Below are 21,877 nucleotides of genomic sequence, written 5' to 3' on the forward strand. Positions count from 1 at the left end.
ATCTCAGTTACTACTAGTGTGTCAAGACAGAAAGATGCCGTTTTTGTAAATGATTGTTGCACATCAACGGGACAAGAACACCAGAGCAACAACACAGCACGATCACAATAGTGACATAGAGCAGAGGAAAAAGACATACAGATGTGATCACTTGAATGATTTGGAATAAGCAACACTTCTTCTAGCTAAAACATGCATTTGAAGAGTGCAAATATGCAGAATTTGCCTCAAGAGAACATGCTTAATTTTAAATTAACTGTTGGAAGAGTTTGGAAGGTTACACATGGTGGCTTGCAGCCCTATCACAAACCAGAAGAAATAAAGAATCCTCCTATGACATACAATGGCATTTAAAGAAATAACAGAGGAATTTATTAAGAGAAAAAAATAATGCCATGAAAGTTAGAAGTCTGCCATTTGCATATGGATCAGCCATCAGCAAAACAAGCCTGGTGAAAGATGACCCAGCAGCAAGAAAACATAGCAGACTGTACACTTCCTGGAGGACAAATTTCTTCTTCCAGTTCACTTTGTTCTGATACTGAGCTGACGGGAGCAATGGAATTACCTCAGATTCAAGGAGCTATTATGATGCTCAGAAACCAGACCATGACTTACCATTAACCTGTTTTATACATAACCACTTCACGTGTTGGATTTTGATACCTCACCCTAAGTGAACTGTTATCTAGAAAGTAATATTTTCCCTCTTCATTGCCAGATCTTAAAGAGGCTTGACCTTTGCACTTCCTTTAAAGATCACTCATAATAAAATCATGCCTGACATCCCAGGCAGCACTAGCTATATTCATTCCCCATTGGTTATACCAGAGAAAAATCAATTCCCAAGTTCCCAAACTGCATTAATCTCACCGCAGGCAAATAAAAGTACTTTCAAACACAGTTTACAAACACCTTTGTCTTTTGTCCCTCTAACCCTTTTTAAATAGTTCCTGTTATCCACTTTTTGCCTTCATTACCAAACACATGAGCATGATCAGTGATTAGCAGCACTGAATTTCCAGACACTTGTGACCTAGGCTACAGAGGCCCATAACTTGATTTCTCCAGGAACATAGCATTCAAAAAACACAGGATCTCTGGCTGGAGCTGTTTGAAGCAAGTTCCACTCTCAGGACCTCTGTACTTGATCCTGATGTGTGTTCTTCCTGTGCCTGATTACCCTTGTCCTCTAGCATTACACAGAGCGTAGACAGGAAAGTCAGCTAAATATTGCACTCAGTCTGAGCAGACTCAAAGCAGAAAGAAAGAAGCAACTTTAGTTTACTCACCTGTCTGAGCAGCAGATTTCTTTCTTGGAGAGAAGGCTGAAGAACAACAGTGAAGTCATCCCTCTGATCAAACCTCTCAGATTCCAGTAGTTTTTCCCAAGCATCCTAAATATACAACCATTTAATCAGATGAGCACTATCAGATGGAGTCTAATATATGTGCAATTCATCAGGGCTTAAAGTAAATTGAAATTATCCCCATCTCTAATAAACCACAAAAATAAAATTGTGTAATCGAGAACAAAGACAGTAATTTAATGAAATCTACTTACGCAACAACTAGAAAATCCTTGTAACAGTGAGAAAGACACATTGGTTTACCATAATTTTCTTTGAAAGGGTAGCAAGCTAAGCAAGGCAATGAAATGTCATGTTTATTACTTCCCTGACACGTTTAAAGGAACTCCAGCAGAACTGTCTTTGTCTTAACAGAAAGTCTGCCTCTTCTAAATCATGAGGCAGGTTACTGGACAAGATGGGTCATTTCTCTGATGGGATATGACAAATTGTAGGTTGCCAAAAGGTATAATAGCCATTTAAAAGTTTAAGAGGTTCTAAGATCATGCAGGTATAGAGAGAACTTATCATCAGTATTCCTGATGTAAGAAAAGGGGTCAGAACTGTTAGGGATATGTGGTAAAAAAGCTGCTACTCAACTTCTTTACTGCTATTCCTCCCTTAACTCCTCATTTTACTCCAATTTGGAAAACGAATAGATGTGTCTAGCAACAGGAGAGCCGAACAAAGCAGAAGATGCCATACCTGATAGGACCACCTCAGTATGTTATCATCTAATGTGAAGCGTTCACCCACACAACTGCACTGATTCCTGTCTGGATTGCTGCAGAAAAGAATGAAAAGCGTTAAAGATATTATGAACTTTTGATAAACAAGACAGATAACATGAACTCTTTTAAACCACTGACACCCACATATTGAAGACTAAATTGTTGCATATGTAGAGAAAGTTACGTGGTTACTGATTGTTTGATATAAACATAGAATGATATATATTTCCATGTTCAGAGCTTTGAATCGCTTCTTGATTTGAAAGACTAGTCCGATGGTAAGTATGCCAGACTTGGATTAGCTCAGGGTCTCACAAGCTAGCAGCATGCCCGAACTTAAAATAGCAGCTACACTAGTTTTCAAACATTTCCCTCTCTATGGTCACATAGTAAAATTGAAAAAAAATTCAAAATCCTCCCACAGGAACTTTTTCCTTAGTATTTTGCCTTTCAAAATGTGGGTGGAAGCTCAGTGTTGCAAAAGGTTGTACATACATGCTGTCGGACAGCTAACCAATCTCGGTCAGATTTCTGACCTGCAAGGTGAGATGTGCATGCTGCATATTTTTGCAGTTAGTTGGAGAACTCTTAGAGCTCCCAAGGCTCTAGACAGGAACAATATAAGATACATTAGACACATGTAAGATTAACCAGGTTCCAGCAAAGATATACTCAGTTGAAAATTTCTGAATGGACTGGGATCTGAAAAATTTTTGTAGAGTTTTCAGATATAAGCAATAAGCACCTGTGAGAAGCAGACTCAGTTTTTTCACAGAACTCTGGCTAAACCCATAAAATGAGAGTTTTCTGTTAAGGTGTTATTATCACTACTTGTGAGTGAAAGAATTTTCAACTGAGGACCAGAATCTTACCCAAGCCTGACAGAAGAACCTCCTAAAATACATGAAGAGAGTTACACGACTAAAAACAGGGTTCATGCATTACTTTCAGTGCAGACACTCCCAGTTAGTAAGAAACTAATAAGGGAAGGAACTTTAATTCATTATTATGTCCCAAACTTCAGCGCCTAAAGTTCAGTAATGACATTGGACTGTGAGTGTCAACCACTGTTATTCTCTTAGACTCGTAAAATTTGATATTTTTGTATGGGCTTATGCTTTTCTCTCAAAGCACCGTTCAAAATGAGGACTTAGTGGCCAAAAGATGAGACTCTTATCTGGGAGAAATTCTGTGCTTGAGGCTAAGTTTACCAAACAATAAAGTACAAGATTTGCAAACTGGTGGAACCGTTCAACCAGATAAACACAGCTATGAACACAGCATGCTGACAATGAGAGAGAAAATTGCCTTAAATAAAAAAGGAAATATAAAAATTTCTCAGAGGAAAAAACCAGATCTATTTAATTTTATTTTTAAGACCTTCGATACATGGCAAGGCTGTATTCCTAAATCCATCTTTTCCATGTTTCTCACATTTTTCCCTTTAATGCCTGTGCAGGAGAAATAAGCAGAGTGTTCCATGCAGTCACTTTTGACAAGGAAAGCTGCTCCTCTATTTGTACTTGTTGATAAGTACATGGTTACGTAGCAGCCAGACCTCTTCCCCTATTCCACCAGAACGTGTCTGAGATTGTACACATGCAAAGCTTGTGAAACACTTCAGGATGACTATATTTGTACATATGGTGTCTTATGCCACGAGCACAGGAAGAAAAATTACTGTGGAGTAAGATGGAGTGTAATCTCATCAGCTGTAAACTACTCCACCATAACAGCCCATGTGCACACTCCTACTCCATACTAAATTGGGACAAACTACTCACACACTTGTTACAAATTACTGAGAAAAGGAGAGAGATGGATGCAGTTATCATAAGGAACTGACAAGTTGGATGTTATCCATCCTACCATACCCTAAGCTCAAGAAGTAGCTTTCCAATAGCCTAACAATGTCTTGTAAGATCAGTTACTCATTTTGTGAACACTGATACCTAGAAACTCAAACCTCTGAAGTGCCTACATTGTTTCTGACTTGAGAGTTGCAGAACACAAACAGTATATATATATATATATATATATATAGGGAATAAAAAAATGAGGATAGCTAGACTGTGCAGCCGCCTGACCATAATCTCAGTACTGGGTCTGGCTGGGATGGAGTTAACTTTCTTCATAGCAGACCATACCGTGTTTGGGATTTGTGGCTAAAACTGTTGATAACACACCAATGCTTTAGCTCTTGGTGAACAGAGCTTGTATAGTGTCGAGGCTTTCTCTTTGTCCCCTCACTCTGACCTACTATTTAAATATGCTATCCAACTTGAAAGGATAAAAAGCACCTACCTGCCCTAGCAAAAAAATATCTTTCTGAAAGAGTTTATTGGAAACAAAGTGAAGATTTAAAATCTTTTACATACTTTTGTAGTAAGGGCAGAAAAACTGTTCACAGGACTCTGGTTCAGTTATAAAATCAATACATAGCTATGTGTTGAACACCAGCAGGAGACACAATTTAAAGAAACCTGCTACCTGGCATTGCTGTAACCTTGGCATGCAGGAGAGGCAGTTGCGAGCTCAGTGGAATCCACTAGATTTATGAAGGCCTTGGGAACCTGCAGTAATAAAGTAAAAATTAATCATGGTAATTTTGCAATTAAAGATCAGCAAGTAGTAATAACAGTAGATCATGTCTACAGCTTCCCAAGCCTGGGATTCTCCCTGAATAAAATCAATGATCTTTGCCAATTCTGCCCTGAATCCCGTTCCTGTGCCTGCCATCTAGGCTGATCATTTATGAAGTACTTGTGACCATGATTTCTTGACTGAGACATAGCAATTAATTTTACATAACCAAGATGGCCACCAGCCAGCTAAACTGAACTCAAATGAACTAGGAACTATCATTATTGTGGCAACACACCAATGCAAAGCCAGGGATGAAACATGCTGTATAATAGCACAAGCACTCATGTAACCCACCTCACCCCTCCCCCAAGCAGAAAGCAGCCTTTCGTTTACATAATGATATTTCACTTTTACAAGTGCACATAAACAGTTTCTGGAAATAATAATGGAGAGAATCTGAAGGGAATACGTGGGTGGAACTTCACCCATGCGCAGTATTTGTTGCAGTCAGTCGGAGAAAAACAAGTGCTTGTGGCCTCATGCAATCAAACTGTAACAGGTTTAGAATACACTGAAGGCCTTTGACGCAGCATAACAAAATTATTTAAAAATATTATTGAAATAATTCAGATAAACAGTTTATAGTCTGCTTTAGTAGTGATCTATCCTTGTCTACTCTACTATTTGTTAGTAGACCAAGACACACCACAGAACACTTCCCAGAAACCATCCTAGATAAGCAGATAATTCTTCTCTCAGCCAGTTAGAAAACCTTGAGAAAGGCCAAGATCTTAAAATGAACACATAATAGGAAAAAAAGATCCATTACACTTATTTTAATGTGTGTTTTCTCTGGTCTGTAAAAGTCATCACCAGGTAATTAGCAGCTTGTACACTGCTTACGTGTTCCACACATCCAGTAATCAGATTATCAGTTATTTTCACCAACAGTCACATTAAGCATGACTTTCAGGCCTAGACAGGTGTGCTCCATTTTTCATAGACATCACTTTAAAATTACTTTAAAAATTACTTAAAAATTTAAGTACTTAAAAATTACTTAAAGAAAGATTGAGTGGTACATCAACTTGTGTTGCAAAATAGAGCAGTTACCCATCCTTTCTTTCTGCTTGCGTGCATCAACTTTTTAAAACTGTGAGTAATACACTTAGTGAAAACAAATGAGGCCAGTGGGTTGAAGTCAATGAGACTGGTGTTCTAAGCCACATGAAGAGTGGTACCAGCCCCAACCTAGTAAGGGAGACTGGAAAAATACACAAAGGATTCAGCTATTTGGGATTGATGAATACATCTTACCTTCTTGTACAAGAAATCCAGGACAGCTTTAAGTTTTTCCAGATTTTCCAGTGTGCAGTTCTTCTGTAAATGAGATGAGAAAGGCCATCAAAACTAGTAGAAAAAACAAAGTTATCCATTTCCTGTAAGTCACAAAACCCATGTGTTGAGCTGTGTACTGAAGGGTTATTAAGAACCACTATAGTCAGAATTCAGCCTCAGACAACAACAATAACATGGAACTAATTTAACTGCCTATAAATAGACAACTTGACATATATATATATATATAAATACAGGGATGCAAAAAAAAAAGTATCTTTATACTTGAAGGTGGAAAACAGTTGTTCCACTAAGGCATCTTAGACTTGAGATGACAAATGTACATAAATACAAAACACAGTGTGCCAGGAGCTTACATCACTGGATAGAACCATTCCAACATCCCAGACCAATCTACTCCTTTGGTTCACTGTGGCAGAGAGCACAGTATGGGCAAGTATCTTAACCATCTGCCCTGACTGCTAAACCACCCCACTAAACACTTACCAGTTGTGTGGAAGCACAGGAGGAACATGGGTTTTCAGCACTAAAAAACACTGTGATTAGTTTCCAGTCATTTTGGAAGTCCATCAACTGGGAGAAAAAAAAAAAAAAAGGAATAGGATGATAGCAGATCTATTTGTTATTTTCCTTTCTCACACATGATTTGCTATAGCTTTAAATCGGCAAGACCAAGCAGTAGTCCATGGCTCATCCCTGGTCCTCTCAATCCCTTCCATTTGACAATCCATGCAGCTTTTCCCTAGAGGAGACACTGAACGGATGGTTAGGCAGCAAGTGCTGCAATTATCAGATGCTGCTGAATGCACATATACAAAAAGCTCAGGATAGAGTCTGAAATTGCTGTTGCCAGTGGAGACTCTGTTGGAAAAGATGGGCATGAAGAAGTTAGCACAAAGCTTGACATTGCTTCTTTCCATCACTGTTGCAGCTTACCAGCAGGGTTAAGGTTCCTGAACTGCTGAGAATGGATCACATCAGTGGGATGTGGATGTTTTTAACTGGAGTTAAAAATCTGAGAGCTAGAGCCCTGCTTGCTTGTGCTATGTTTATTAGTCAATTCTCAATACTCTTGAAGAGCATTGGTTAGAACCACACAGTTCCACAAAAATGTATGCCAAATCCACATACAAACAGTCTGATGGGCTCCCTGTAGAGTGAAGAGGCAGCAGCAGAATTGCCTTGGCAATTACATTTTCCCATTATTTCAAGACCATTTTACAAAATAACACGGCTTGTGGTTACGAATAAAAGACAAATGAATGCTTAAAACTCCAGGATGGGATTTACAAAGCACTCAGCCAGGATCAGCCAAAGCATATCTAGGCCTTTACTGTCCTTTTAGAAAATATGTTCTTAAAAGACCAAAAAAGAACTGAAGAGACAAATACTAAGAATTATTATTTTGGGTTGGCTTCTCAGAAACATTGGCACAGTTACAGAGTGTAGCTAGCAGAGGTCTCACATCCTTAGCCAATAGAAAATAAATATTGGCTTCCCTACCAAGCTCTTCAGTCACTTTGATAAATGTAAACAGGGGAGGGTACTTTTAAGAACAAAACTCTTTACTTGAAAGGCACAGGAAGACCAAAGTCTGTTAACCTGAAGAAACAGCATTTTCTGTTTTGAAAAGATTTCTGAGTGCTGTTTAAAGAATTAAATCATTTTTCTGCCTTTTTCTGCTTCAACATCATGCTTTCTAAATTGTCCTGTGCTTTAAACAAACCTGATTCTCTTTCATGAGCTCCACTATTTCTTCAGCTTGATGCAGGAGGTCTCTGAAAAGCAGAAAGGAAGAGAGAAACTATGAAAGCATCAGTAAGGGTAAAGCTTAGGCTGATTTTTTACCATTAAATTGAATGGCATTTAAGGCTTCAGGTTGGATTAATCTTTTCTCCCCTAAATGTGTTAAGATTAGACATCTGTGCTACACAGAGAGCCTGGGGTGATTAGCTCATATTCAGGTATCTCCCTTTAGAGATGTGCACTTAGGTGAAAATAGCAGACACATCTTGGTGGGCACACCTCTAACTCTATTTGAGCCAAAAATTTGGTTTTCAGTGGTGAAGGGGAGACCTGATGTTAAGTCAGGTGATCCAGACCCCAAAGCACACACTGGGCTTTGTTTGTCCTGATTTTGAGAGGTGGAAATTGAGCAACAGTGGCAGGGTCTGTCCCTGGACTGTTTATGCAGCCTCTGCTGTTACTGAACATATTCTGTGTCCAGTGAAGTGCTCCAGCATAAAAGGCTTCCATCCTCCACCTTTCCAGCTGTAAATTTGTAAATCAGCTGTAAAACTGCCCAGTGAAAAGCCCCTCAGACTTACATGGGTTGACTGTCTGGCGTTGCTCCCATTGTGTCTGGCAGAGGGGACAGGTGTAGGACCGTGGGATTAAAAGTGCTAATGAGACCTGAATGACACAACACAGGTTAGGTGATTTCTGCATCCAACGGACTGCTACTCTGCTGTTTCATTATAAACCCAACAGAGCTAAAACAGCCAGACATGTAAAATCTGATGATCAAAATTTTGGCAGACATGGGAGGTATGCCCAAGGCCCTCTGCAGCCGTTCTTCCTGGTCTTGCTCTTCACCTTCCAAAGTGAAGGCTTCATGTCTGAATTTGCCTGCAGACTCAGGGCAGAAACCTCCATTCCCATCTCTTAAGTAGTATAGGTGGTCTTAAATACAGGCAGCTGTAGAAATGAAGCTACTGGGAAGGGCTACCCAGAGACAGTCTCCTGAAGAACTGATGAGTTGACAGGTTTTAAACCCCTTTCACAGCAAAATAGAGGTGATTTCAAGGCGTTAAGACACTAGGAAGATGATTTGGAGGGGAGGACCATGGAACTATACGTTACTCAGCATTTCAGTGGACCTGAAGGTTTTACTTGCACTGCCCTTCAAACAAGTAAAGGTTGCCTTCAGAGTCAGCAGGAACCAGCTGACATATGATAAATTCAGAGACGTGGTGCATTTATGCAGCCCCGGTGTAAACCCTAAACACACAGCAGCACTGGACAGGCAAACCCACACAAGATTTCACCTGCAGAGACTGTATCGTGGGTAGTAACAGCAGCCCAAACCCATAGATGGGCATTTAAGACTCTTGCAGCAGCCCATGGCACACCTTCTTCATGGCTATTAGCCTACCCAGACGGTCTCTCTGAAGCCAGCACAGGTAACCCAGGCTGATTGCACTCATGTCCCCCAGCTACACCATCCCTCAGGTGTCCCTTACTCCCCTGCAGTGTGCTTGTGCTGCACCTGCTCTGCAGCCCAGTAGAGCCCCGGAGCTCCTGCCAGCGAGCTGTTAAATCAATTTGCTCGAGTTTTAAGTGTGACAGCAAGACGCACCTGCTAAAGTTTCCACGCTTACTTCAAGGAAGCTCTTTCCTGTGCTATAGAAAGGGAAGAGAAAACAGGAAGTTCCTGTTATTCCATTTCTCAAAGAAAAATTCTGCTACAGCACAACCGCAATTTCTTATTAGTTATGCTCCATCTCAGAGGGTGTATTCATGGCAGCTGCTCAGAGTAAGAATGGGACCTTTCTTTCCCCAAAACTGTCATGTCATCAGCTACCGCTGAGTAAGAACAGTCTCAGATCTCATTTTTTGTGTTTCTGTAAGCTCTGCATATTGCAGTACTTATGCTTAAGCAAAAGTACCAGTGATGCAGGGACCTCTCTGTGTACACCCAGATACAAGTGGACACAGGTGTTTATGCAATCATAGGAAAAATTAGTCTTTTAAAGTTTATCTGTGCAGGGCTAAATCCTCATCTGGAATTCTGTGACTCAAGAGCTACACAGACTTTCAGCTACAAGGTTTAGCCACATGTTCATTCATTGATTCAGATCTCCTAAAGGGGTATGGAAGAAGAAAACAGGGTAATGCTTGTCCATGAAGCACGGGGAATCAGTCAAATAGAGGTCAGAGTATCAGGACTCCTTCTTTGCTTTGATAAATCCCTATTTTCTGGTCTCTAACTAGTGAATTATGATATTTACTACCTAGGAGTCATCAGGTAGCAATGATTCTTAATCAAGGCTATTGCAGCCCTGAGGTAGTTCTATATTTTGCATAAGTACAAAGAATTTGTTACCTAAGGACAGAGAAGGTTCCAGTGTCTCAAAATCCTTTATATTTTAAATAGACTTTCTCCTCTTCTCTAGAAAACAATAATAATTGTTTGGGCCTAATTCCTGCACTGTGATACTGTATAGATTAGTATAATGACACTCATAAATACTAATAGTTTATTGTTACCTTTGGAGTAAATCCTCAACAGATCCTGGTGTCTGTGAACAAAGAAGCCATAAGAATAACATTAAGCAGCGAAGTGTAAACTAGACCTACATATGCTGTTCCCCTACCGTATTCAACTCCTGTCATAGATAGTATTATTTTCTACTTATTCTTCTCCACTGTGTTGTAATCAGTCACAGATTTAAATTACTTTCCAAAGCTTCCTTATTACAGTGTATTTTTATAGTCTTGTAATCCTTTCTTAGTTTCTGCTTTCATTAATTTTTTTTTTACATATGGCTTCAAATAAAGTTTAAATAGTTGAAATCAAATGCCATCAAATGAAATGCTGTTCTAAACCATATTTCTCTGTACCCACTTCTACTCTTTTTCAACAAGGGACATGACTTGAAGTAATTTAAATAATTTACATGGATGGCACTCAGCCAGAATGGTGTCTGTTAAAAAAAAAACAACAACACACTTAAGATCAACAGAGGAACTTCACTAATTTCAGAGAGTTTGAAGAGGAGACAATGACATCTGTTTGCTCTAGGAAAGCAGACATTTCTGAAAAGAAGATTATTTATGATTTGCTATGGCACCATCCACTAGCAACAAAGACATTGGCCCTTGCTCTACAGGGCCATGGATCTGATATAGATGAAGTACCCTTGCATTTAGAACAATTATTTTCTTCAAAAGAAAGAGGTACTCACAAGGAGTCCAGGAGTGCTGATTTTCTAATAGAAAAGTATGATGTCTTGATGAATACCATCTCAAAGCTGAAAGTTGTTGGGAGAATAAGGGAGAATCTCCCCTATTTTTCATAGCTGCAGCCCTGGCAATGGCTATAAATTTTTGCTCCACAGGCATTTTTACACTTCCTCAAAGCCTGGGAATTGTGATTAAATGTTTTTAATTTGGCTTTCAACTAAGACAAGTAAAGATCATTCAGTTCCGGTTGCAGATTAGATTAGAAAAGCAGGAGAACTTTACCCAGCGATCTATAGATCAGAAGCAAATCTTTGTGATCCTTGTTGACCTTCTGCCTTCTAGATGGGAAACCAGTCTCTATAGAAAGCACTCAGAGGGATGGAAAATCTACTGCATTTCTCAACAATTTGTACTTGTTCCAGTTTGAATTTTCCCATTTTTTTCTTCCAGTTATCCAATCTGTTACGCTCTTTGTTAGGAACATCCAAGCACTCTAATCAAATATCATGGTTCTCTGCAAGAGCACTGTGATCACATTTCCTTCTGCACGAAGTCAGCTGGCTATTTTTAGACTCAGGGTATACTGGAACACTGAACAGCAGGTATTTCCAGTCATTTTTTCCACCAGAAGTCTTTGATGCTCGTGGAAAAATTCAAGTCCTGAATGTCCTAACTGAGACCCCAAACTACATCAGCTCGCTTCATCATCACAACGGAGGAAATGGGTCATGTTCAGTACGTTTCCCACTTGTACTTACTCTTTGAAAACTTCCTATTGCAGTGACTGCTTTAATGTCAGCTGGCCTTAGAGCATGAACTGAGGAAAAGAAAAAGACTTCAGGTTAAAAAAAAACACCAAAAATGAACAGTAATCTTGAAAGAAAGTTACATTCACCAGTATACTAAAATATAACAAAATTGGCTAAAATGTAAGAAATCTATACTCATCATGGTGATTTTGCAGGCTTTAAATTCATCAGAGAGAATGAGAAATTTTACTTGGGTATTCAGTAAATACCTTGGGTGTTTAGAGGCACTGAAATGTTCAACCATCAAGCAAGAAAAAATAAAACAAACACTACTGTGAATGATTTAAGTAAGAGTGGCATCCTCAATTAGCAGGTGCAGAAAGTGAGGCAGAGAAGAAATAATGAATAGAACAAAAAGGTAAAAGAGTTTATAGAGCCTATCTCTACTTTAGTCATGTCTCAGACATATGTATATCCTGAAACAGCTGATTTCTGCCCCAGCCCATTCACAAATAATTTTGGGAGGGAAAGCCTCTACGAGGACAGTATCAAACACAAACCTGAAGATGAGGGGGTCTCAGGGAAAATCGTCTCCTCACATGAAAACTGCAAGCTTCTTAGAGCCTTTGAAATAAACAAACAAATATGGTTAATTTCTTCAATCTAACCATGAAATTTGTGGAAAAAGGGGTCCTATGGGCTCCATTCTCACACAGAACCAAGCTTTTGCTCATGTAAACAACTTTAAAGAACAATTACACCTCTGTTAGAAATACAAGGGAACAGAGATCCAGACACCTGTGCTTTCGATCCACTGTTCCAAAACAACACTTTCTACTCAGTTTTCTTACCAAGTGCCACAGAACTGGGCCTGAGCAAACAATGAAATGTGCTGAACACATGCTGTTACATCCACTGCTGCAGAGAGTGCTTAATCTGGAAGAGGTCTTAAGGACAGCTATTGCACACATCTTCATGTGCCAAAGGTCACCTAACTTTTGGAAAAAGTTACATCTTCAATATGCAATAGGAAAAGCAGAATGAACCAATTCTGGCTCCTTAATTACTGGCAACACCTGGCCAGGTGATCAGAGAAGGCAAAGATGCAAGCGATACTGTTCACTCAGCAGGAGACACAGCTCAGTACCACTAAGAACATTATTCAGTGCCGTCCTACATCCTTACTGGAGGTACAGCCCAACATCTAGTGCTTTAAAGAGACATGAAAGACAACCCCTTACCCCCAGGTTACTATGGCCGTGTCTGGCTAGCTGACCATCATCACCCCATAAAGGTGAAATCTGTGTTGTGACAGGGGCCATCACAGTCCCCACACCCTCTCTACTGACCAGCTGGTGGACTTTAACAGTGCACACACTTTTCACCATTATAGGGCAAGGAAGAGTTTAGTCTTGTTGTTTGTAGAAGAGCAACATTGCATCTAGGAAGAAGCACTAACCACAATCGACCAACATCCAGGATGTACAACCTAATAACAAACATTGCTCGGAGAAAACCTTATTTCCTGACTAGGTACTGTAATCTTGCAGCTGCACTATCACATTGTCAGCTCGTTCACTTTGCATTTACTCTTTGCGGAAGAAGTTTAGGGCACCAAGCTGTATTTTTTAATTCTTCTGCCTGACTCAGAGGAAGCACAGCCTGAGAGGTAATGATAGGTATTGAAAATAGGAAAAAAAAGAAAGCTGTACTCATACTTTACCTCTAGTTTCCCATATTCTTTCAGATCGTCTGCATTACCTTAAAAACATTAAAAGAATGAATTATATTTTTTTAACTTAGGAAAAAGTTTCAGAAGACTTAGTACACCTAAAACCACAGAATCCTGAGAGGAGGCATCTTTCTCATCTGCCCTGCTTTCCCAAGGTAAGGCTCATCCCAACAACCAAACAAATTTTGTTTGTTTTTGCTATACTAGAATAACCTTTTAGTTATTATAAGCAGATTAATGGAATGCAATGAATTCATAGGCACAGGTGATGAACTGCTTGTGGATCTCCTCAACCAACTCTGTCTTGCACAGGCCTTCTCGAACTGTTTTTGTCTTCAGCACATTTCATATATTTCTGCAGTCTTATTCTGTCAAAATTTAGGGTAATTTGAAAAAGTGCAAGGTGAAACTCCTTAGAAAGGAGCAATTCACATTAATCTACATCTTCCACAGTCAGGGAGCATCACACCTTTGTGAGCTTGCCATAGTGATACAGAAAACAGCTGCGATTTCTTCACTTAGTGGAGAGTGTTGGCAGACAAAATAGCCTGTGGTGCCAGAAGTTGGGTTTGTAGCTATTTCAGTAAACATTATTCTCTTCCCTTGAGATTACACTTGGATTTATACACATAGATTCTGGTTTATCCTAAAATTTCTACAAAGGTAGCCACAAAGTCTAGGTCAGCTGAACTTCAAAGCATGTTCATAGCTGTCCCTGCTTGCCACACTGAAGCCATCAGCATCCAGCAAGTCTCCCGAAGGATCTTGCTGTGCTTAGAATAATTGTCCTTTAACATCCAGGAGCTATTTCTGGAATATTTAGCCCTGCTGAGTACTTCTGCCTTGTACACCTTTCTTTCCACATCGGTGACAGAGCAGATGCAGAGCCAGCTCAGCCCAGCAGGAGAGACATCCTTGGGTGTAGGGGAGCCAGCAGGGATCCCACTGCAAGGAGGTGGCATACCTGGCACAAGCAGAGGGCTCTGGACAGCCTCTGTGGGCATGGGTAGCTGTGCATACAGAGGTCAGTGTGGTGACAGAAGCCATACTGCTCCCCATGACCACCTCAGCCTGTCTCTCCTGTGCCACGCTATGCGACCATATTCAATAACTGTCAGCAACTTCCATATGTAGGCTATTTTTGCCACTTGGGTTTCAACCATGAGCTATTTGCAAATTTATATTATTTTTGTTCTGGTTGGTAGAAGATTGAGAGAGTTGCTGCCTGACTTTTGTGTGACATTTTATTTAAAATTTCTGCCTGTTCAATCCATGTTTTTTAATGATGCTTTACTCAGGACAATAACATAACCCAGCTCTGTTTGAGATACTGGAGGCATGAGCAATGAGAGACTCACCTGCATCACACAAATCTATTGCAGAAGCTAAGTATCTTTGAGAATTTTAACAGTAATTCCAACTGTATTTCAAAATAAATCCACAGGTTACATCAAGGGTGAAAGAGGATCCAATCCCAGCTTCCAGGATTCACGGAGTTGGGGGAACAGTTCTACTAAGTCAGACTGAAAGTCCATCTAATCTGGGATTCTACCTCTGACAACATCCAAATGTATATACTTAGGCAGAGAATAAGGAAAACGGATTTACTTCTATATAACAACAGTTATATTCTATAACTATCCTCCTAACTATCTGTGCTACTGTGCTCCCTGAGAAAGAAATTACTTCATGTTGAAGGGCTCCTGAGACCTTTCTTCCATGGATCTGCCAATTTGTTTGTCTAACACTTTCACACTTCTGGCAAGAGTGCTTTATAATTTAATTATTGAAAAAAAGTACTTCTCATTTGTTACTAACATGACCTGTTTTCTTTTTGTTCTTGTAAAGAGTAGTAATTTCCCTATTTCTGCAAAACTTACCATTTTACATGTGCCTGTATGTCTTTATCATATACCTGTCCATTCTTTCAGGCTGAAGAGTCAGTCTCTTTGATCTCATGTAGAAGTTGTTTCATAAGTCTGACCACTCTTCCCCTTTATCCTCCTCCTAGGTTTTTCCACATCCTTTTTGAGATGAAAAGTCTAGACAACTGTCGAGATGCAGGTGAACCATGGCCCTGAACACAGCAGCAGCAACATGGGTTTTATGCTGTTCTCTCCCTGACTCATGGAATTATTTGTCTCTCTGACCATGTCTAGCACTGATTTTTTTCAGACAGCTATGTTCTGGGGTCAAGCATCATCTATCTTTTTGGCCTACTCAGAAGACTGGTTCAGAGGGTACCTTGGGAAACAGCCCTTGAAAACAAAGGTGTCCAGGAGGGATGGACATGCTTCAAGAAGCAAGTCTTGAATGCACAGGAGCAGGCTGTCCCAGTCTGCTGAAAGGTGAGCCAATGGGAAAGACAGCCAGCCTGGCTGAACAGGGAGATTCTGAAGGAAATTAGGGGAAAAAAAGAGATCTCACCAACATGGCTACTCATGAAGGATTAAGGAATATAGTTAGGTCCTATAGAAAGAAAATTAGAGAGACAAAGGCACACTTTGAACTCAGTCTAGCCACTTGTGTTAGGGATAACAAGAAGTGCCTCTACAAATACATCAATAGCAAAAGGAGGGGCAAAGAAAACTTCCATTCTTTGTTGGACATGGGTGGGAACATAGTCACCAAAGATGAGGAAAAGGCTGAGGTGTTTAACACCTTCTTTGCCTCAGTTTTCAACAGTAAGACAGGTTGTCCTCAGGACAACTGGCCTTCAGAACTGGTAGACAGAGACAGTAAGCCAGATAGCCCCCCCTCCGTAACCCAGGAGGGAACAGTTAGCAACCTGCTGAGCCACTTGGATCCTCACAAGTCTATGGGACCAGATGGGATCCATCCTAGGGTGGTGAGGGAGCTGGGCACAGTCTTCAGCTCTGCCAGGGGAAGTTTAGGTTGGATATTGGGAAGAAATTTTTTACAGAGAGAGTAATCAGACATTGGAATGGGCTGCCCAGGGAGGTGGTGGATTCACCATCCCAGGAGATTTTTAAGATAAGACTGGATGTGGCACTTAGTGCCACTTAGTGCCGTCTAATAACCATGGTGGTGTTGGATCAAGGGTTGGATTTGATGATCTTGAAGGTCTTTTCCAACCCAGTTGATTCTATGATTCTATTTAGAATTCATCACTGAGTACACATAGATAAAAGTAATATATAAGGGAAAAACTTAGTCTAAGTTCTCATTCTGAGCATCCTGAGTAGTTTTGCATCAGCAAGCTAGAATGCCCCCTTATCCAGATCACTTCTGAATTTGTGGGGAGCCCACATTCCAACCCAGATCAACATGAGCATCACAGTTACTACAATGGACATGTTCATATTTCTTCTTGGCTCGCTCCCTTGTGTGGATACCATCCAACCCTAACAGTTCTTTTACTATTTGCCATCAGTTTGTTCAAGGATTTAACTGCTACTCCTCTTGCCCCCTGTGCTGAAAGGCTTGGAGTGCAAGACCTTTTTTAAACGGTTATGCAGAGGACACTAAAGAAAAAAGAAATTGTCAGCTTTCAGCCATCTTTTATACTACAGTCAGCCCTACAGACTCCACGTTTCAGATGAATTTGAAAAAGGATTTATTGGTTTTCACTTCTTCAACAGTGATTCATTTTTTCCCCCCTCAGATTAATTTTTGGCCTGGTTAATTAAATTCTAACCTATTCAGTTTTCTTTGTTTGTTTTGGATTTATGCTTTCCATTGGATGACTTTTTAAACTCCTGCAGTTCCCAATATTATAGTTACTCCCTTACTCTACCGCTGAACATTTCTAGCTTGTATTTTAACTGTCTCAAAAAAATTGTTTTTCTGACAATTTCCCCAAAATTTGGGAGAAATAGTCTAATTCCTTCCTCCCTTGCTCTTATAATTAATCTGTTTCAACAAGTAATTCTTACAGGTTCCTATCAATCCCCATTTTTTCCTGAATCAAATTGTCAGAGGAACTTCAGCCATCATGCACCTTTTTCCATAAATTAAAAAGCTCAGATTTGATAATTTCTTCTGATTACTTAAGGAACCAAAGTTAGTTACCAGAGCACCTTATATCTGAAGATATTTACCATCACAACCTACTGCTAAGGCACAGCACTATTACTAGTTATCATTATTTTCTTACAGGCAGAGAGCTGAAGCATAAAGCCAATAAGGCCAAAACATACACAATATTTTCAGTCCTAGAGCAGCTACAAAACTGGCGTCTAGCACCAAACATGGACTTTGGGGACCCAGTATAGGGAAAAAAGTCTCCCCCTACCCTGAAACTTGCAGAAATCTGAACAGCTATGCTTTGAATGACAGGATGCTGCCTAAGCATTCAGACAATCTTCTACCACTAAAGAGAAGATGATCATCATTATGAATTCAGAGAAAACCTCTGTCACTTGCTTAGATTTCTGCATCATTTTGGCACAGATCTCACTGTCTGATGATGTTTTTCCCCCTAGAAAGTTTCAGTGCCTGCCTAAGACACAATCCATCCCCAGAACAGCGTAAACCAACGCATGCATCTTTGTCAAAAAATGATCAAACGTACACAAAGTTACATGCAAGATCACAGTTTTACTCACAGATTTTCTTCATCATGCTTCTAAAACTCCTCCTATACACCCACCTTGCAACAATTAAAAATAGAGGTTCCCAAATACTACGCAACTCAAATTTTCAAAGAGCTTTTCAAAACTTACCTTCTGAGGAGAGCAGCCAAAGGAACAATACACCTAACAATAGCTTCATGGTAAGCACCTGTGTGAATTGACAATCCCAGAGCCTTGTCTGTTAGATCTTAAAACTGTTAAGAAAGAAATAGTCGTCTTTTTTCTCCTTTATATCTTAGAAACTGATAACTCAGCAGCCATAAAAACTATTAGCCTCTACCTTTGGAAAGCAAAGTGACAATGATATTTCATTGCCCAGCCAAGGGTCAAAGCAGTGGCACGGCCTCCCTCACTTGTTCAGAGGCAGCTGGCCATTTTGCAGGGCAACTCTCAGCAAATCTAAGGACCAAGATCACATGAGTCAGCTTTCAGCAGGGTCAAGGCTCTTCCAGGCAATACATAACACATTAATTTGGCATTAGGCTGCCTCTGTCAGGCAGGGAAGGAGCCTCTGCTCCTGAGGCAAAAAGGGCAATTGAACCCTAGGTAGCAGCCCACACCCACCCAAAGAGGAAGGTTGTGCTCTTTGTTTTGTTTCCTTCCCTACCTCTGCTCCTTCCTTACCTTCTGCTGGACTCATGCTATGCCTGTCTCTCTTCTGCTAACTCCAGAGCTGCCAAGTCACCAAAACTCCAAAAGCCTAAATTTGGCTGCCAGAGGGGCACCCTTACAGCTTCAGCCCATGGGATGTAGGCAGTTCCCCTTCTGGTGGATTTTCCTTCACTGGGTTATTCCTCACTGGTATTTGCCACGATGGAGCACTGGCTGACAAGCAGGATCAGTAAAGTCTGACCTCATTCTGCACAGGTCTACAAACCCCTTGCTACAAGGCTATCACAGCAGCCCAGTCACTATTGCAGAGTCAAAGAGTGTGCAGAAATGCCAGCTAGACTGTGATACATCACTCAGTGAGACTCCACTACGCCTCAATTACAGTGTCAGGATCAAACCTTCGAAGAGGTTGCTTCTCCGAAGAGCAGCCTGCTGTCCTCACACAAAACAGAAGACTGACCTTTGGTCTCTTCTGAGCCCATTGACACCTAGATAGAGCTCCTAACGAATAATGGGAGTCTGCTTAAGTAAACAGCTTTAAATGCTTAAATAAGCCACTAACACACCCAGCTCAATGAGTCTAACTCATCCTTCAAAGGGGATTTTGTTTATTTTGGCTTTCTGTTGTTTCACGACAGAAATTTTACATTCTTTAAACTTATATATTTGAGGTAAATCTTATGCTTGCTTCACTTATCAAAAACCAGGAATGTTACATAAATTCTGAACATGAACAATTATTGTGCAGAGCAACATGTAAGAAGTAATCTTCACAGGGGAAAGCATTCCTCCACCCTCTGAGGCTTTAACCTCAACGCAGCAAAAACATACCACAGGCCTCACCAGCACAAGGGGCTGCTCACCTCAGACACATCAGCATGTTCAAATCCGAGAAGGATGAGTTCATTCTGCTTGGAGGTCTCACCACTTGAAACAGTCTGACACCCAGGCTCTTTTTATGGTAAAGTAATGAAAATTTAAAAGCTTACTCACTGTCAGGGCAGGGCACCACATCACCCAGCAGCTCCCCTGCCTGGGCTGAGCTGCATTGGAGCTCCCAGGCACATGGGAGATGAGAGAGGTCACAGGTGAGGCTGGTCAGGGCCATTATCACCTCTCAGTCAAGGTGGCATTGCACAGTCTCAGCATGGATGGGAGTTACCTTTGATGGGTTTTGTCATTCCGAGAGCTGGAAGAGTTTAAAATCTGAGAAAGTCTCCTCCTCCTTGTACACAAAGAAAAACAAGGAAAAGAAGGTAACATTAATTCATACATTTGCCAGAAAACACAGCTCCAAAGTAAGAGTTTAGCCTTTAAACACTGTGACATGCTCCAGAAGCAAAACAGCATTAACTTTGAGGCTTGTAAATCTCCTGTAAACACTCCTTCCCACCACCCCAAGCATCATCATAGCTCCTAGAGTGAATAGCAAATAGCAAGTGGTAGAAAAGATCAAAGAAGTTTACAAACGGAATTTTCTATTAGATGTAGAAGGTATCAGAGAAAGATTAAAGCCTTTGCATCACTGCAAGAGCAAAGCTAGATGCAGCTAAGAAGGCATGAAGAGTTCCTGGCCACAAGCCAACCCCCAGTTGATGGTATTTAGGAATAACTTAGGGAACTGCAGCCATGTAGCTGATTACCTTAATGATCAACACAGAACACCTTTTGTCTTCCCTAAAGTGCCTGCTGCTGCTCAGGTGGGACAAGGAGCTAGCTGGATCTCATAGTAAACCCTGCCTGAATTATGTGAGTCTTCTTGTCACCTGCCCTGGGTGAAGAGGACTCATAACACAACTGGCACAGAAATGCTTTGCGTGGAGTTGGTGGTGAGGAGCAGAAGTTTTCTGCCTTGGCATGTTCTCAGGCAAAGGACCTGTTACACAGGTTTACACCCAACAGTGCAAAACACAACAAAAACAAAAGTAAAGTCCCAGTCAGAGTTTTAAAGTAAACAACCCCCAAACAGATACTCAAACATGTGCTAAAACATATTAGCCAAACTCCTTGGGCCCTTGCTAAATTTTTAGGAGGTTTATAATATATCTAAGTCTTCACCTTTCATCCCTGGTATGGGAGCTGTAGCTTGGAAAGCAATGGAATTTTTCTGTCTTGTCCTTAAGGTTTTCCTTATCTGCTCAGTTAACCAGAGCTCTTTTGTGCACCCCTTTTACTTATACAGAATATTGAAAACCAGAAACTCTTTCAACCAATCTAGGTCCTCACCCATAGGACCAGTATTTTCAAATACAAATAATGAAGGTATGGCTGCATATTAAAAGAAAAAAACACAAACAAGCAGACAAAAAAATCTCATGGCACCCAACCACTCCAAATTATACCCAAGATGTTTGTCACCATAAACACAATATTTTATTAAATAAGTAGGAAAGTAGCTCACTCAGCTGCTAACAAGCAGAGGCCATATATATCAGAGGATAATGCAATTGCATCCACAAATCTATCACATTACCCTGGCATAGCAGAGGAGTTCTTGTGGAAATACAAAGTAAACTGATTTTCTATTTCCTTTGAAGATACCACCTGTCTGTGACCTGTCACTGCTAATCTTATTGACTAGACAAGGCCTTAGATCTTGAATTTCGTATTTGGGAAGGATATTCCTGAATTGTTCCATTTATGAGATGCCCCTCCATAATGGGTAGAACATGATAGTGCTGTGAAAATGGTAGAAGTAAATCCTATACAATAGTGAGACATTTCATGTGTCCTTGTGATGTTGTGCCATCGCCTCCTGTTGTTGTGATTCACGCTGCTGGTAAATTTAGTGCAGACTCTGGATCCAAACAGCAAAGCTTCCTCCACGGGAAAGTTCAGGCCTGCAGTGGAGGGTGAGGAGATGAAGTGAGGCCAAGGGCAGCCAGGGACATGAATCACCAGGCAGCAATTCTGCGGCAGCGAGCAGAGCTGCACAGCTTGAAGGAGGCTGCTACCACCTGCTGGAGAGACTGCAAATCCTCCAAGGAGAAGAAGAACCCAGACGTTAATATGGAACTGGAAAGCATTGCTGTGTATATGGTCAGGTTACTGAAAGTGGGAAAACGGCCTTGCAATACTTGGTGCCCTTCTGAAAAAAAACCCAAGCTTCTGGAGTTGCAGGTGAAGAGAATCTAAATTGTTTCTAAAATGGCTTTAAAAAAGGCCTGAGAAACAAATGCAAACACAAAGTCTCAAAAAC

General features: G+C 40.6%; 1 protein-coding gene across 1 annotated transcript in view; it reads right to left on the minus strand.

Moving 5' to 3' along the window:
- Positions 1 to 18,205, minus strand: part of PLB1 (phospholipase B1) — a 79,840-nt gene extending 61,635 nt beyond the window's left edge. Inside the window, exons 1-13 of the mRNA XM_050315390.1 lie at positions 18,157 to 18,205; positions 13,463 to 13,500; positions 12,300 to 12,363; positions 11,749 to 11,807; positions 10,295 to 10,326; positions 9,384 to 9,427; positions 8,353 to 8,437; positions 7,752 to 7,803; positions 6,512 to 6,598; positions 5,984 to 6,046; positions 4,571 to 4,653; positions 2,055 to 2,133; positions 1,293 to 1,397 (exon numbers count right to left, since the gene is read on the minus strand). Of these exons, the coding sequence (XP_050171347.1) occupies positions 1,293 to 1,397; positions 2,055 to 2,133; positions 4,571 to 4,653; positions 5,984 to 6,046; positions 6,512 to 6,598; positions 7,752 to 7,803; positions 8,353 to 8,437; positions 9,384 to 9,427; positions 10,295 to 10,326; positions 11,749 to 11,807; positions 12,300 to 12,363; positions 13,463 to 13,500; positions 18,157 to 18,205 (840 nt within the window). The remainder of the gene's footprint in view (positions 1 to 1,292; positions 1,398 to 2,054; positions 2,134 to 4,570; positions 4,654 to 5,983; positions 6,047 to 6,511; positions 6,599 to 7,751; positions 7,804 to 8,352; positions 8,438 to 9,383; positions 9,428 to 10,294; positions 10,327 to 11,748; positions 11,808 to 12,299; positions 12,364 to 13,462; positions 13,501 to 18,156) is intronic.
- Between the last annotated feature and the right edge of the window lie 3,672 nt (positions 18,206 to 21,877).

Source organism: Myiozetetes cayanensis, unplaced genomic scaffold (genome assembly GCF_022539395.1).
Source record: "Myiozetetes cayanensis isolate MyiCay16 unplaced genomic scaffold, myiCay2020 scf2-11, whole genome shotgun sequence".
NCBI classification, from domain to species: domain Eukaryota; kingdom Metazoa; phylum Chordata; class Aves; order Passeriformes; family Tyrannidae; genus Myiozetetes; species Myiozetetes cayanensis.